Source organism: Cydia pomonella, chromosome 19, assembly GCF_033807575.1.
Source record: "Cydia pomonella isolate Wapato2018A chromosome 19, ilCydPomo1, whole genome shotgun sequence".
In the NCBI taxonomy this organism is placed as follows: Eukaryota; Metazoa; Arthropoda; class Insecta; order Lepidoptera; family Tortricidae; genus Cydia; species Cydia pomonella.
The window spans coordinates 4,262,827-4,281,570 of NC_084721.1; the positions used below are offsets into that span (position 1 = coordinate 4,262,827).

Sequence of the window (18,744 nt, forward strand, 5' to 3'; positions counted from 1 at the left end):
CACATTTAAATACGAGGCATAGTAAATTAACATAACACATTACCATATAGAAATAAAAATGTCCAAAGTTAGTATTACTGTTTGCAGTATGTGAGACGTGTCACACTTGCAGTTTTCTCCAAAACAAGCAGCATAACTCCTTATCCGTATAACTTACATTAAAGTTCTATGCATCATTGGACAGATAATTAAATTTCGCGTATATACAATCATGCATGATTTAGTGCAAATAATGTGTTATTTAACGCTGGTTGGCCATTATAAATATATAAAAATAAATAAATATTATAGGACATTATTACACAAATACATATTATTATGTCTTTGTGATCCATATAATCTGAATACGTCTTCTCTCAAATACTTGTTAATATTTAATTAGGCAAAGTTACTAACGCCAGTTTTACAGACATAAGTACATTAGTAGTGTTAATTCAGAAAAATAAATGGAAGTAGATATATCAGTTTTAAGCTGTTTACGAGATGTGCCATTCGCGCTATATATTTTCGTCCTCGTAAAATGTCATTTCCTGGATTGAGTTTTAAGTAACTAGAACGATTTTATATCAGAGTATTTTACTATTTAATGGCTCGTATTCATAGATATAAGAAGTAAGGAGATTTATAACGAAGCATAATTTCAACGAGTCTCGCTGTCTCCAACTGTCCCCCACCACATCATTAAAGGCGTGGCCAGACAACCAACTCACGCGCTGTGATTGGCCAAACCGCGCGGTGTAGGAGCCTAGAGCGGCGGCACTAGAGTGAAGACAATTCGATAGAGCTATCGATATTTTACATGTTCTGAAAATGACCTTAGAGTTTTGACATATTTGTTTTAAGTAATAATTGCCATAGACTTAATTTATATTCCTTTAAATTTTTGACCTTATTTACGAGCTAAGAATTTTAAGGTACGTGTAAGGTATATTAGTTGAGCCATAAGTTCTCTCACAAAGGTTTTTACTGATAAAATGTAATACAAAGCTTTTAATTAAAAAAAAAAACATGTACCATGATGCGAAAGCTTGTTTATGCTTAACTAATCAAATTGGTTTAAATTTCAGTAATTATTTGATGTAATGTTTGTTTAAATTGTTTACTTTGGGATTGTCGTTAGACGCGAGCGCTTCATTAAAAAAAAAGTTTCAGTTTATTATATTTACATATTTCGTCACCAATTGAAAGCAATTCCAGCATGTTATATAGTAAGTATAATGCACCATTAAATAAGCTTTTATATCATATGTACGAATAATAAGGAAACAGTAATCATAATTATCAGTAAAAATCTTTCTGATAGAACTTTTGGATCGACTAAGTATACAATATACTATTATTTTAAACATATTTATATTCTATCTGTAACTGTAACTGGAAACATTTTTCTTGAAAATGATCCGAACAAATAACACTTTTCTCGCTCATAAACCAGTTAGGGCCCTCTTCTTGTAGCATCTATCCATTTTTCGTTAATACTGGGATTTTTAGGGAAACTGAAAAAAAATGCAATCATGAACATATTTCTTTTTTGACTCACTGTAAACTGTACCTCTGTAAATTCCATTCACCACCGTTTCTTTTTCAATTGTTTACTCTAAATAATTGTATATTATTATTTTCAATTGAAGTATTGTTTTTTTTTTAACTTGTAAACCTTATTATCCACCACAGGACAGGCTATGCCTAGTGTGGGGGCCAGCATAAATGTAATACTGTTATTATTTTATTTCTGAAATAAAACATTTGTACAATTGTACTTAATTAAATCAGTTTATTTTTTGGCTTACCTTTTCGATTTTTAATCCAAATTAAAAAGTATTAAATTAAACATTAGGTGCATATAAAATAATTGTAAAATTTTACTTGAAAAATTCGTATGAAAGTAATTATTTTTAATGTGTGTATACACCATATCCAAACATTTTTATCGATAACGCTCAAAGATCAATTATATGCACGAGCACCACTCTACTTCGCGGCGTCAATGAAGGGAGCGGTTGGCGGTCGTACCAAGAAACAATAATGTCCCTGTGAATATCGTTAGCGGTTTAATGCATTGCGCCGTTGCTAAGGACACTACAAATAGTTTTCCATGCCAAAGCGTCAATGTAGAATGCATAGACAAATTGCCACGCGTTTGTATGACAACATGGTCTGACTCAGAAAAATCATATGTCACTGGATTTATTTTTAAAATGTGTGGTTTTATTGACTAATACGTGAAAAAAAATGTACTATGTAACTCCATGATCCTTATAGTTTTTGGATGCACTCCTATTTCGACACAAAATAGCGCTATAATTCGGCATTTCAATAAAATTGACGCGCACATTGTTCAATGACAGCTAAGTTGCTACTGTCTTACGGCGGGCCGGTATGGCCACGATGTGGCCATGTCGCGGCGACACGCGCCACGCCTCCGTCAGCCATCTAGTACTTTCTATGATCTGAGCTCGTATTATTCTTATTTTTGAGTATATATGTGTAACATACATATGGTTGAACCGTAGTCGTAAACAAGTTCTCCGTCATTGTCGTTACCACTCTGGCGTCATTATCCTGGTTTTAATATAAAAAATATCCAGGAAAATGATAAACAGCCAAAAACAATTCTTTTTATGGTACTAACAAGTATAAACTGAAGGTTTAAGCGCATCTTTCATGCATTTATTAACAAGTATTATATTAGATTAAACATGTAATCTATTTTATATACGCGTTATTTTCCTACCATAAGTGTCATATTCCTGGCCCAAATTATTTTAAACTCTTAATGATAAAAAAATATTAACTTAAGCTGATGCCTTATATTCCATTCAAATTCTATTTCAAATTGCTTATAAACTAATGGAAAAGACGGTATAATTTTCCTGCTAAGATGGTAATTTTCCTGCTACGGGCGTCATATTCCTGATCTAATTTATTTTAATTAATTATTTCTTATAAACTATTTACTTAAAACAGGTGCCTTATGTATCATTCAAGTTATATCTTATGTCATAATTATTTGTCCCAAAATCTAAAGAAAAAAACTGGCCAGAAAAGTGACGCAAAAATTTCATTTCAAAAATACAGCCATATATAATGCCGAGCAAGCGAATGATTTCGAAAAGAGTGTCTTGATTGAAATGGAGAAAAAAAATTACGCCTTTTAGTTAAAAGTACTTAAAACACATGCGTAAGTTAAAACAGCAGGCTAGTTACCTACCTATTTTTTTAAAGATCAAATACCTTGGTTAAACACTATTACAAAAACTTATACTTAATGTTAATTAAGGCACGAACAGCCCTTCGGCTATCGGGGGCAGTGGGTCGCACATCTGGCTGTAACGAAAATATACAAAGTTGTTTTGGATTTTTAAGGCGTTTGCGTGTGAATTGGTATACCTTTTTGTTACGTACTGCCAAACGATCTTGATAGAGTCCCGTTACTTGTGGTGCGCGTTTTAACGAATCAAATAAACAAAGGTGGCTATAAAATTTACTCTCTTAAAGGACCGAACACAGGTTTATTTAATGTACACTATGACTTGGTGTATATTTTACTGAACAATAATATACACGTCAAAGTCTTTTGTGCAGTCGGTGTGGCTGGCTGGTGCTCGATTTCTATCTAGGTGCGTAGACAACTTGCCAATGTTCCGTAGCGAACGAAACGCAACTGTCTCTGTTGCACTAAAATGGAAGAGTGATAGAGAGAGATAACTACGCTACGGAGCGAGATGAGAATTTAGGCTTATAAATTTACAAGTTCCGTTTGTCTCTTCTCGCTTATTAAAAGTATTTCATTTTTATTTTTCCACAATTATCATATAAAATTAACCTTACGTAACTTAAGTAACATACTACATTACTTTCCATTTTATATGCGCTTGCAAGTTGGAATTCGGTGCCAAGCCGAATCTTTCAAGCGTCAACATTGTCAACCCGAATGTCAAATCCTGGGGCGGTTCGAAAAGAAAGAAATAAAGCTGTTTCATGGAGGTATTATTGGCCAGTATTGTAACTGTTTGGCTTGGTAACGACTTCCATCATATCAGTTGCTTATAAAGGGGATAATATTTTATTTTATTATTTTTGAAGTCCATTATTTAAAGGTTAATTTAATTTTCTGTCTAGTCAAACAGTCTGACTAAACGAATTCCAGTTATGCCCTTCTGGTACATTTTAAGTTTCAAAAAAAAAAGGTGCGAACCTCATCTTATTTTTGAAGTCGGTTAAAACGGAGTAAAACTCCACCCCGACTTTGTTCCGATACTTCTGATTAAGTGCGTGTCTGCGTGTATCGACTTAATAGCTATGTACATGAATTGTATGGCTAATGTTGTCAGAGCGATTACTGCGTTTGCTTGTCAGTTTGTCCTGTCCAGTAACAATTTTGCAACGCAACAGCAACACTTTGCTTCGATAGCAAAGACGATGCGATAGAAACTCAAACGGATACATAAATGGATATATTTTGATAATTAGCTTATACGTTATGTAGCTTAAGCTTAAGCTTAGATTTAAAAAAAATAGTGGTAGTTATTTGTTTTACAAGGGGGCAAAGAACCAGGAACCTAGCGAGTGGTTCCAAGTTGAATCTTGAGCGTTGCGAGGGCTAAGGCACGAGGATTACACAAACTTTGCTACCGAGTGAAACACACAGTTTTTTACCACATCAACGTGAGGAAAATACTTCATAACTTAAGTCCATCAGCCAACATGCTTACGACGCGGACCCGATTTGATTTGATTTGATTGGACCCGGGTACGTCTTTACACTATGTCCAAAAGAGAGGTATGGGCATTGTCAATGTCATCTCGTTTTGTGTGGTAGGGCACAGCACAGCGGATGTTATTCCAGATCTAGAGCAGAGCCCAACTGGGGAAGTACCTTCACCTTACAGAAAACCGCAGCTAAATAACACTAGACCCTAGCCCTACTCATAGTGTTGTGTTCCTGCCGGTGAGTAAGGTTGCCAGAGCTCAACGAGGGGGAGGGGGGTTTAGGGTCGGCAACGCGCATGTAACTCCTCTGGCGTACATAGGCTACGGAAACTGCTTACCATCAGGCGGGCCGTATGCTTGTTTGCTACCGACGTAGTATATTAAAAAAAAAACATAAGAATTAAGGAATTAATTCAAAATCTGCATCATTTTACTTTGCCAGTTTTGTGGATAAAATCCAGCTTTCATGAAATTGATGAAAGAAAAATACATCTTCTCCTTTTCAATGTTTAAGTGGAGATACACCTACTCTCTAGTGTCCATCGGGCATTCACAGGTTTAATTGCCATGACTTAAAAATATACGAAAAAGGTCATGGTAATTAGCAATGATTTATAACTCAAGATAGGTTAAAATCGTTCCAAAATAGAAGTGCTTACCTTGTGACAAATTGTACAAGTTGCCTTTAGTCGTACCTGGGCTACCGAGAAATGTGCACATGCTAACGAGCTCCTGCTCACTGAAAGAGACAAGCTTATGTTTAACAACGAATATGACACAGATGAATATAATGCGAAAGTAATAATCAAAAATAACAGATTTCCTCGTAGTTATAGAATTAAGTATGGAAGTATTTTTGTGCTCCCTATGTATAACCTATCTATAGATATATAACCTCGGTGATATTTCAGTTTGCCTAATGGACAAGCGAGAATGGAATGGAGCCTAAATTTATTGTACTCTTCGAAATGTATTACAGCCAGCTTCAGAGAAATTGGCACATCCGACTTTATGTATTTAATTTATACCAGTGAAATAGGTATCGAATAACTCTACTTACCTATTTGTGGCTCCCATATTGTGATACTTATAATATTTGAAACAGGAAAGAAAATTTACTTGAGTAGGTTATCTAATTTTAAATGAAAGAGATCGATTCAGGAATTCATGAAAATGAATTCTCTTTCAAGTTTAGCAAAATGTTTAGCTAAATACCTAATAAATGATTATGAGGTGACTACGTTACGGGATGGAGGTTGAACAAAATATAGGTACCTACAAATATGAGTATTATACATATTATATAAGTATGATGATATTGATGATTATATGGTGGCTATTTAGGTAAAGGCTGAAATACTTTTTTTTTTTGAATTTAACCTAGCAAGAAGTTTGATGTACAATTTTACAAGTAAGTAGTTTAGTATTTACTGCCAGTTTTACTATTAATATGCCCAAGTCCGTTAGGCCCCACAACATGACAAAAGCCGCCGGTTACATAGGGGCATAAACTTGGACTAGGGCATAAAATAATTCTTTATTGAAAATATGATAAATATAGAAGCTGATGAAGATTGAATAAAACAAAATTATGGCTATTTATAAAAAATATAAATAGGTACCTAAAACCAACCCTGGCCTCTTGGCAAGGTGCCCATCTCGCAAAGCCGGTTAAGTACTTGATTTCTGAATAATAACTACATTTTATTTATTAAGAACAGTGTCCCTTCTAAAATCTACGAAAAAAAAAATTAAAACTTAAAAAATATATTTTAATTTATTTATATCTTAAAACGTTATCTTCCGCAAAATAATCTCTACCGCGATGTAAATTATGTTACAGCGATACCATCGACACGATGGCGTGCTGCGTCGCGGGACTCGCGAGGCAGTTCACAAAATCACAACGCCTTAGACTTCAGACCTAACTTTCCGAACTACACTATAAACATACAACTATATCCCAATAAACTTGACCTCGAAACTCCCCAAGTTTTAAGTGGAGAAACAATAAGGTGAGGTATTTGGCATTTCATGATGGACCCGCGTTACGGCCATGTCGAGTGACTAATGACTGTACACGCAACGTCTGCGATAAATAATAATATACATACTTGTTGGTACTTCGGAATTACGAGTCATCGTGAACAAAACTTGCGTGAAATACCTATTCAAATATGTAAATAACCAGGGGTTTTAGTTAAAATATTGCTGCGCATTTTGACGAATTCAGACACTTAATAATGCTATATTTCATTAAGGAATAAAGTGTATTTCGGTTAAACATTTAACTGTAGATTCTTAGGGTTCTGGATTACTCAGGAAGTAATCTGTTTTCGATTAGCATCCACCACTTAAGTATTGTAACGAAATATAGCAGTGACCTGCTTTTGTGCAAAGAGTTAAATACTTATATTAGGCGACGGCGGCGGTGGGGTTGCGTGGCGCGCCGCCCGCCCAGGTAGCGTCCGAGCGGGCAGTCTGAACCTCGCGGGCCAGTCGGAGCCGCGCGCCCTCCGCGCTCGCTCGCGGCCCGCCACCTCCACACATGGCCCGCACGCCGGTCTAACCTCTCCTCTGTTATGGACAAGCGCGGCGCCAGCGCCCGGGACATCCCGAGCATTCTCAAGAAGCCCAAGGGCCGTCGCAAGGGGGACCTGCTCGACAAAAGCTCTAAGATCAAGCGGGAGAAGGTGGAGGGCCCAAAGGGCGAGGATGTGAGCGCTCCCCTGCCGCAGGGCTGCACGCCTCTCATGTACGCCTGCCAGCAGGCCGACTACAAGGCAGTCGTCGACGCTATCAACAAAGACGTGAGTCCGGCACGATAGAAACAATAACATCATCAGTATCATCACAACATAAAGCTTTTAGCATAATTTCGTGATTAGCACGATAAAAGTTGCCTGAAAGCCTCACTTAAATCATTAACAGTAGTGTTATGGAAGGTGTGGGAATATGAAATGAGAAAAGCTTGAGTTTGTGCGGCGCGGCAGACACGCGATGCTCGCGAGTCGTCTCCGCCTGCCGACACATGCACCGCTGCTACTACCATATTCTCAAACACATTTAGCCCCGACTGTGTTCTTGTTTCTAACATAATTTGACCTAGAAATCCATTAGAAGTATGTCTAATCGGAGACCACACATATACTGGTGCGCCTTACGCGAGGTGCTCTGTAAACAATTAAATTACAGGACTTGCAATGTGATGTTCAGTAAATATTTACACACTTGTTTCGCTAACTACCGAATAACGCTAAGCTCACGTGGTGCTTGCAGCTAATACCTACGAAAAATAAGGGGTGGGTTGTATTGTAACTGCCATAATTGTTCGCATTCACTGTTTCTCGTTAGTAGATCGTGACTCATAGGTTCGTGATTTGTGAAAGTATGGACTAAGGAAACTCTCCGAGCAAGGCGACACAATTCTTATCAAGTAGGTACATTTAGAACTATACGTTGACAAAATATTTCATAGTTATAAATCCCGCCAAAAATACACAACACAAGCGAAAGCTTCGGCCCTGAAAAGTTACGACAACTCTATCACATATCAGATAATAGGCATGGGAAGGTTAGGCAAGGAAATGCACCGACGTCGGTAGCACGGTAACGTGGCCGCAGTTCAATCAATAGGAGGCATCGGCTACACAATAGCTGGGGAACTATTGTCTATGAGGGCGATTCACGAATAATTTATTACGTATATTACTTATACGATTTCGCCACGTCAACTTGTTTACATTTTGAGTTTAGTAGCTTTAAAGCGCGGGCATTTCATTAGAAAGGTAGAGCACTTGTTAGGAACATCAACTAGAGACACTTTAGAGTCTGGCTTCCTTTTAGAGGAAACAAATAATGTACATCATGTAATTAGGTACATTATATAGGTAGGTAGGTAGTACTTAGAATCCATTTTAAACACTAAATAGTCTACATACTTATGCTACGCCTATGATCGACCGCGGGCACTGTGTCATGCATGATCACGTACAAATCCTACATAGAGCCCTCCATGTCCATTCGCCCCTCTAATATAGTAAGTACTTATAGGCAACTATAAGGTAGAAGTACTAGTGCTCGATGCTGCACTAGTCACCGACATGGGCACTTTATTTCATGGAAATATAGGTTAAATTTGAACAACGAAGATTTTTCTGTATTCGAACTTAATCCTTGTCACTTTGACATAAAGTGCCCAAGTCGAGTACTAGTGCAGCGTCGAGCACTAGAACTTCTACCTTACCTATTACTTAAGGTCAGTCAGGAAAAAGCGTCGATTTTGATTTTACATTTACCTACTGGACGTCGTTGACTCTATCAAACAAGTACATAGCTACCGTTCTAGTAGTAGTCTAGGTTCCTGTACTACTACCACCAGTTTGACATTGACATATTCGCTAGCGTGTGCGTAACTTACTGTCTATGCATCTCGCTCGTACTCGCATATTACTGCGAATGAGATGTATAGAAAGTAAGTTTCGCATACTTTTGCGAATACGCCTGGAATTGTATGTTGGTGGTTAATATATATATATATATATATATATTCTACATGAGCATAGAACATTATGCAGCAAAAGATAGCAGACGCATGAGATTTGTCTGTCACAAATTACGAAGTTTCAAGCCCCTAGCTGAAAAAAATTGTTCGGAATATAATTACTCTCAACTCCGTTACTAGATTTTCAAGTCCACTAATTACACAATTTTCGCTCCCCAAGCAAACTACCTTTTTTCACCAACTTCGGTGATTAATACTAACTTTCAACCCATTTTAACTCCCTGGAGGAATAAATTTGGAAAAAACGCTGAAATAATTATTTTCTTGTTTTCTATTATTATGTTTTTTACGACATTTCTAGTTCACATTTCCATTCACTATAAATTTACAAAAAATTTCGTTCCCGATTGAAACTTTCAACCCTTTTTCACCAACTTAGGGTATGAATTAAAAGAATACTTGTACCACTAAATGAATTGTGAGTTTACAAGAACGTTGAAATAACTTTTTTTGTAATCTTATATTATGCCTTTCTAGGGGGTTTCAAAACATCTTTAATGGATTCAATCTTTCTACCCTTTTTTAACCGTTTTATGGGATGAATTTATGAAAACGCTGAAATTACTTTTCTTTTATTTTATTATTATGCCTTTATACAAAGACTCAAGTTCCGCACTCGAAATAAATTTTGACCTCCATACAAACTTTCAACCCCTTTTTCACCACCTTAGGGGATGAATTTACAAAAACACTGAAAATAGTTTTCTTTTATTTTAATAAAAAACTTTGTAACAAAGTGTCAAGTTTCTAGCTTAAAGTAAAACTCGAACCCCATACAAACTTTCATCCCCTTTTTAACTAAATTTTTCAAAAACGCTACCTACTTATTTCTTGTACACATTATAAATGTAACCTAGTGTGCAAATAGAGAGATTATTACTTATAAAAAATATATTTTACATTATGGAATTTGATGGAATATTATTGATATGTCCAGGCCGCATCAGTCCGCGTCCGTGACCGCGGGCTCCGCTGCGCGCTGCATTACTGCGCATCGAGCGGCGCTGGCGCGAGCCAGGCGGCGCGCGCCGCGTGCGCCGACCGCGTGCTCATGGCCGCCCCAGCCCTGGCTGACGCAAGAGACGCCGACGGCCTGACGCCGCTGCATCTGGCGGTGGTGCATGGGAATGTACCGCTCGTGCAGACGTTGCTGGCGGCCGGCGCTGATGTAAATGCGAGGGATGATGAGCATCACACTGTTGTTCATTGGGCTACTGGTAAGGAAACTTTGATCTTATGATGGCGGTTCTGTGCTGGTTTTCTTCTAATTTTACTGTTACGTTACTTAGCTTCGAATCTTCACTCTCATTTGGAAGTCGTTGACTCTCGTCTCAATTGAATCGTTGAATCTGACCCTAGCAAATTTGGAAGTCGTTGACTCTCTAATTATTGTATTACTCCCTCTACTCTCGGTCATTTGGCTGTTCCGAGTGGTAAGGTACACCTTCATGGTGCCTACCGATGATACGCTCAACATGATCAAACTTACATCGCTACACCTTATTGTGGTTAATGATTGGGCACCAAAACGCCGATGACTCGAGCATATACTACAAGGGCTAATGAGCGTCATTTGCTGGACACGTAGAACCCAAGACATAGAGTTCAAGACTACCGTGAAGGTGATCATTTTAAGAAATCACAACTCAGTTCCCATTTTTCTCCGACAACATTTAGTCTAGGAGTTAACTAAGCATAAGCAACCTGTAAACAAAACTCTAAAAGAAACCTCAAGAAATAGTATAAGTTCACTCCTTTCCTCCATTGTTAGTAGGTACCTATGTGTTCAACTCTTGTCCTGAAATACTTATGTGGCTCCTACAAGTCCTACATTACCTCGAGCCATATAGAACTATAATCTGCCTCACCAAGCATAACAACTGCAACAGCCATTGAAAAACCAGTTTGAATTTGGAATGTATTGCACTAAAACACGGTTAACAATGGAATGAGTTTTCCAATGGCTGTTACGGCCGTTATGCATGGTTACAGAGGCTTAGAGCGATAATGTCTGAGTGAGTCGTTATCTGGCCGGTGTCACTCGGTGGGCGCGGCTCACTATCTTCGCTCGTACTGCGAGCTTGCACGCGACCAATTAGTTACGATCGTAACCCGCTTGGTTGTATATGCGTCAATCACAGTTGTTGATTGTATTGTGCTATCAATTGAATTGAGTTCAGTACCGTTTTCTTCACGTTTAATTCACACCTTAGATTACTAGCATATAATTATTACTTACTTAAAAAACACTTGGTATGCAATGTTTTTCACTACTTGCTCTTGCCTTCATTTTCTGCATAAACAAGCTATAGATTACAAGTATCTGTATCTCTAGGATAGCGAGAAACTTAAAGTTAGTATGGTTTGTTAATGTTATTACAACGCACCTAACAATAATTTTAATCTCAAATCAAATCTTACCTAAAGCCAAGTCACGTGACCGCTTCTCCAAACAAACGTAGGCCCCGTTTTTCTCTCTGGATATTAACTTTATTGACAATATTTTCATTTCATTTCATTTATTTATTTCTACATAGACATACAGTGCAACACCGAAACGTTTACATGAGAGTTTTACATATACGTTATTTACAGGGGTCGGACAAAAAGTGCGAATGACGTCAAACCACTTATAGGATGATTTCAAATAGTATTTTTGATTTTCATAAACAATTATCACGTATCATTTATCAATCTCTTTATTGACCTCTTTATTAAACGATATCACCACTTGAAATGAGTAAGTACGTTTTTGACTGACACATTGTCAATCAGATGAACAGTCAGCGTCAAATACTTCGTAGCAGTCAAAGTGGCCAAATAGTTCGGTACACCATACTAAATATATGGTGTACCGAACTATTTGGCCACTTTGACTGCTACGAAGTATTTGACGCTGACTGAACAATAAATTGACTACGTTATTGTTTAGCTATTGTATCCTCACAATTATATTCAGCTAAAATTTATATTTACTAATATATAAGAAAACGCTCTAAAATGTCATCTTTACTCGAATATTGTGGCAATTTTCCGTTTTTGGAGGTACGTGACAAACACGTATACTGCTAATCTTACCTACTGTTCCCACTTTTGACTATTAAACCTATTTATCTGAGGATCCCACAGACTTGTTCTAACTAATTTCAAATAATTATACCTTATGGTAACAAGTTTCGTGAAATTCATTTTATTCACTACATCACCCTACCACCTGTATTATTAATTCCATGGATTTATTTACGATTATTTTGTTACTTCATTAATACTACTTTGTTACTACATGTCACACGGAAGTTTAAATACAAACTCAAACATCATCCTGTGTGCAAGATTAAGTACGTAATTTTTACGTCATCCACACTTTTTGTCCGACCCCTGGTTATTTATATTATATCTAAGACATTAATATATTAAGAAACAAACACGAAGAAATAATAGATGTTAGCAATGGATAAATAAATGAATACATATTATACATTAAAATAAAACACTTACACACAGTAAAAAATGTCAGTTCATTACAATTACATAATCATAATCAAAATTTGGAAATTAGAGCAATCAAATTACAATTAAACAGTTAAATAATAACAATTTTTAGAGTCTGTGCGGCAAGAGAAGACGACTCTTCTCTTTCCGCACAGACTCTACGTAATTTGATTTTTGTTAACCGCCGCCGCCTATGCCGCTTCCTTTGTTTGTTTTTTTTTTTTTATTATTATAATAAGAGTTAGGAGCTTTTAAAAAATCATAGGCATACAATACAACTAAAAAATAGTACGGAATGTGTTTTTTGCTATTAAGTAATCGAAAAAGGCCAAACCGAGGGACACAACCCACAACTAGGTATAATGGTTCACACACAATATAGAAACTATCAAAAATGACATGTAATTTTTTTTAAATTTTATCAATAAATGTTCTATCTATCTATCTAATAAACTGTGTAGGTATAAATATTTTTCATAAAGTTAATATACAGGGTGTAACAAAAATAGTGGCGATCCGTTTAATGGCATACTCGGTATTGTGTTCTGATAAGAAAAAGTAGAAGGTAAAATTTTTTGACGCGAATTTTTTTTGGCCTTTTTATGAAGGGTCAGCCGACTTGGACAACCTGCCCCATAGAATAAAAATTATTTTTTTCGCGTATTTTTTTTTTCTTATGCTGTTTCTTAATCAGAACACGATACCGAATATGCCCTTAAACGGATCCCCAGTATTTTTTTTACACCCTGAATGTCCAGAGAGGAAAATGAGGACAACGTTTGTATGGAAAAGCGGTCGTTCCCTATGGTCTTAAGCAGATGAAGTTCTAGAAGTTTACTTACTTAAAGTGAATTAAGTATATACTTACTTAATAAGTGTTTTATTCAAGTGCCACCTCCCTGGCATACAACGAGGGACACTATCCATAGTTTCTTTGTATCGATATCAACATTGTCGGTAGTTTTCGTGTGGTGTTCGTTCGAGTCATTAGTTCACGCGGAACAATCGATAGTTTAGAAACGGTTACCCGGTGCGGTGACCGTTTTCTGGCGTGACGTGAACTATTGATTACAGAAGAAACTGAAAAGTTGTAGGCTGATACTTTTTCACGGATTCAGAAAATTTGATATTTTGAGTTGAGTTATGACATGACCACATGACACAACATTTTTAGGTTCTAATAATTGATAAATAACTTAGTGGATTTAATAATACTGTGGTCACCCGGGGAAATGGCCGAACTAGGAATTAATAATGTGGTCATTTGAAGAAATGCCAGAACAAACACATAACTCATTGGTCATTCGGAGAAATGGATAAACTAGAATTTTCATCAGCGGTCATTAGCGGAACTAGGAAATGAACGAACAAGGAATTTGGACGGTGGTCGTTTGAGGAAATGGCCGTAGGTGACCTGATCCGACTTGGTTATTAGAATAATATACTATTTTTTTAGTAAACACCGTAAACCCCTGAAATGAAATTTAATTTAAATCTTTACAGCCAAATACGACACTTGCGATTACAAATAAATCGGAATGTACAATATTCCCTTGCAACTTTAGTAAAAGCAAGTGTAAAAGAAACCGAGGACCATGTATCACATGTGCAGGCGCGGATCCAGCCCTCAAAAAAGGTTGTGGTCACAGCCACCCAAAAATCGGCCAAGTGCGAGTCGGAGTATGAACTCGCTCATGAACAATCATGACTCATGAACGATCATCATCCTATCTTCTTCTTCCTCGTGTTGTCCCGGCATTTTGCCACGGCTCATAGCCTGGGGTCCGCTTGACAACTAATCCCAAGATTTGGCGTAGACACTAGTTTTTACGAAAGCGGCTGCCATCTGACCTTCCAACCCAGAGGGTAAACTAGGCCTTGTTGGGATTAGTCCGGTTTCCTCACGATGTTTTCCTTCACCGAAAAGCGACTGGTAAATATCGAATGATATTTCGTACATAAGTTCCGAAAAACTCATTGGTACGAGCCGGGGTTTGAACCCGCGACCTCCGGATTGCAAGTCGCACGCTCTTACCGCTAGGCTTATCGATCTCAATATACCGTGAAAGTGTTACATCACAAGTCTTTAAGGGATTATCGATTCGCAGACAACGTTTCGCCGAAAATCGTTTGGCAGAGGGATTTATTCGTACCTAGATGTAACTTTTAGTCGACAAACGTTTGGTAGAGCCTGGGTTCACATACCGTTCAATTCGATTTTGTGTAAATTAACAGAACAAAATTGGAAGAATTGCGGGATATTTGCTATTTTACCAAAAATAATTTAACCAAATTTCATTTCCCAACAAATCATTTCATCAATAAAAAAAATCCTATATACTTATTTGCCAGATTTGGATTTAATAAATTACTATTTCCCTAACAATAATTCAACAACATTCATTAAACCAAAAATTTTCACTTGGTTTAAAAATGTTTAACAATTTTTAGTTTGTCATGTTACTTTATAAACGATGTTTTATCCATAGTAATGTTTAGTCTATTTTTATTTATTTTTTACTACAACATAAAAATGAATTGTTGCCAAAAAAGCGAGCTAGGTTAGGTTCGAACTGCGACCCTGGTAATAACGAACTCTTGCTAGAAAAGCAGGTTAGGTTAGAACTGCAACCCCCAGAAAGACAAACCGTTGTCAGAAAAGTGGGTTAAGTTAGAACTGCGACCAGGCAAACTGTTGCCAGAAAAGCAGGTTTGGTTAGATCTGCAACCCCCACAAAGACCAACTGAGACCCCCCCTCCAACCTTCTTTTTGACAGCGTAAGCCTTATGGTTTCGTCTTGGCCAATAAAATAGGAAAGTAGGAAATTGAATTTGTTCTTAGAGTGATACTCGCAAAATTATATTTAGGAATCGAATTTTCATTTAGGAATTTTCCCAGGTTTTAGTTAGGTACTATTTTTCTTTTCTTATTCTCTTTTTCTATGTATCTTAAAGATCTACAATTTAATTTATATTTATAATTCTTGTACAGTACAAGTCACAAGTCTACCCCCAGATGATACTTTATTTTGTGTAAGTTCCAGGGAACTCCGTGTTATTGGCTATGCTTATAAGTACTCAGGTTTTTTGTCTATTATTTATTGTAAACGCTGTAGAACTTCTCAATAAATATAAATAAATACATAATAAACCTTACATGAAAATATTTTTGTAACTTACTTATGACAATCTTCCATACCCTAACTTAAAGGGTTGGGAGTGATTTACTATTAAAAATTTAGATGATCTGGGGGCATCTTGTATACACTCTGCTTTTTACCGATTCCTCATACAGACTTCAACCCCTTTTTCCCCCCTTACGCAAATTATTTTATATTCTTTCCAATAACAAAAACAATCTACACCATTCAAAATTGCACTCCCCTTTTCAGCCCCTTAGGCGCTAAAAATTCAAATTTTTTTATGTACCAAATTTCAGCTTCCTAAGACTTCAGGAAGGACCCTAAGGGTTTTGATGATCATCAGTGAGTGAGTGAGTGAGTCAGTGACGAAATTGTTTTTTAGATACGAATAAAATCTTAAGTATAAGAGCTATGCCAATCGATTTTTTTTATGCTTAATAAGTCCACTACTGACATTACATACATACATACATACATACATACATACATTATATCCCAAGAATGTTTTCTATCTGGTTCTTCAAAAAAGGAGCGTACAGGTTTTTAAAGGGTCGGCAAAGCGCATGTAATATCTCTGGTGTTGTAGGCGTCCATCCGGCTACGGTGACTGCTTACCATCAGGCAGGCCGTACGCTTGTTTGCCACCGACGTGGTATAGAAAAAAAATCCAAACCCAATTTATGAGGGTTCAAAGAAATGACGAAGCACTTCGAGAAAAGGTAGGTAGTGCCCTTGCGCTTCGTTTTGCGCATCTTGGCGTAGTGCCCCCAGAACATTTTTTTGCAAAAAGTTCTAATGCAGAACATTTTTATGCTATTTGTTGAGTTGAGAAATGATTTTTTGGCATAATGTTTTTGCGAATTTTGCGATAAATTGTTTGGCAAATGAGAATCAATCCAAAAACTTTTGGTAAGTCTTTTGGTTGGTGTTTTTTTCTTTCTTAGCACAAAACTTGGTAATCCATTAATTTCATTTGGCAGTGTAATCTATCCGTTTAAACAACTTTTACCCAACTAACGTTTTTTTTACATTTAATTTTGAATAAAGTGACAGTTAAATTATACCGGTTTAGTTAATAATTTAGCAATTGCGGTACATAGGTACATATACTACATACATAATTATATTATCGGCGTATAAGGTAAAATATGGGAAATGGCAAGCGATTTATTGCAGTTCACGGAGCCCTGTTTAGATAGATAACTACGCTAAAAAACTCCTACGCCTAAAAATTAAAAGCTGGCATTATTTTTGGAAATTGTACTAATATTTGTTAATGTTTAAGATTTCTAAGACTCCTTAAGCTAAAAATAAATGCCTCTGTATTGTTAGTAAATGATTATTATTTTTGTTAATAAGTAGGGGTCAGCTGATATTAACATGCTCGAATTTCTAATTAATACAAAAAATCACTCTACCTATCGTGTTTCGTTCGACCAAGGGTTTCTCCGGTAATTGTGACGGTTACCAAACGATTACTCTAAAGTAAATCTGCTTATCAATGTTATGCCAAGTTGCCAACTGACTACTCTGCGTACTAAAATTCTGCCAAACAGTCCTCTGCCAAAGCGTCTGCGAAACAAAACAGCGTAATTTTACTCGGCGAATCAATAGGGCACCCTATTAGGGTTGTGGGCATGCCCATCGTGCCCACAACGGTGGATCCGCCCTTGCACATGTGTAGGTAAGTAATCACATGTGGGTGACATGAAAGATGCCACCCGTTTACCTGGCACACGATTGTGGGTTACATTTGTCGTATTCAGATTTTAGACACGATACGGGTCTAAATAAATAATTGCAGCAGTTGCCAGGCTATGTACACTCACGCTGGCATAATACCTTCCGGCTTCTTGCCCTAGACTAATGCCGGCGCAGTTGAAGGTCAGTTCCGATGCAGGCTTCTCAACGGATGTCCGACGGCACGGCTGACCTTTCTCTTCCTTTCACTTGCAACTGACTTTGGCCTTAGTCTAATTTTAATCTTTTTTTTCTTTTTTAATAGGACATTATTACATAAATTGACTAAGTCTCATATTAAGCTAAATAAGGCTTGAGTTGTGGGTATGTCTTTACCAGGATTTGAACCCGGGACCATCGCCTTCATAGGCAGGGTCACTACCAACTAGGCCAGACAGGTCGTCAAAGCCTTGTTTACTAAAGTCTGCCTTTGACTGTAGGGTTGCCATCCGTCCGGGCTTCCCCGGATTTGTCCTAGTTTAGAATGCGTCCAGGGAGCGTCCGGGGAGGACTTCATTTGTAGTCCGGGTTTAAAAATTTAAAGCCTTAGGCCGCCCGCGACACACGCACAACCTGTTAAAAAATCCTGTTGACATGTCCGGCTTCTGGACTCTAAAATCCGGGGTTTTCACGTGTCTTGTCCTGGTTTCCAAATTTAATATAATTACTCTCAACTCCGTTACTAGATTTTCAAGTCCACTAATTACACAATTTTCGCTCCCCAAGCAAACTACCTTTTTTCACCAACTTCGGTGATTAATACTAACTTTCAACCCATTTTAACTCCCTGGAGGAATAAATTTGGAAAAAACGCTGAAATAATTATTTTCTTGTTTTCTATTATTATGTTTTTTACGACATTTCTAGTTCACATTTCCATTCACTATAAATTTACAAAAAATTTCGTTCCCGATTGAAACTTTCAACCCTTTTTCACCAACTTAGGGTATGAATTAAAAGAATACTTGTACCACTAAATGAATTGTGAGTTTACAAGAACGTTGAAATAACTTTTTTTGTAATCTTATATTATGCCTTTCTAGGGGGTTTCAAAACATCTTTAATGGATTCAATCTTTCTACCCTTTTTTAA

General features: G+C 37.0%; 1 protein-coding gene across 1 annotated transcript; it reads left to right on the top strand.

Moving 5' to 3' along the window:
- Positions 1-6,140: 6,140 nt before the first annotated feature.
- Positions 6,141-11,590, top strand: LOC133528206 (serine/threonine-protein phosphatase 6 regulatory ankyrin repeat subunit A-like). Its single transcript, XM_061865474.1, has 2 exons — positions 6,141-7,523; positions 10,215-11,590. The coding sequence occupies exons 1-2, from the start codon at positions 7,296-7,298 to the stop codon at positions 10,515-10,517; spliced, it is 531 nt and encodes a 176-aa protein (XP_061721458.1). The 5' UTR covers positions 6,141-7,295; the 3' UTR covers positions 10,518-11,590.
- Positions 11,591-18,744: the final 7,154 nt, after the last annotated feature.

What these genes read in the sequence shown, in the direction of transcription:
- LOC133528206 (XM_061865474.1), top strand. Translation starts at nt 7,296, where the DNA reads ATGGACAAGCGCGGCGCCAGCGCCCGGGACATCCCGAGCATTCTCAAG. An exon ending in TCGACGCTATCAACAAAGAC is followed by an intron (nt 7,524 to 10,214) that starts GTGAGTCCGGCA and finishes TGATATGTCCAG; the next exon opens with GCCGCATCAGTCCGCGTCCG.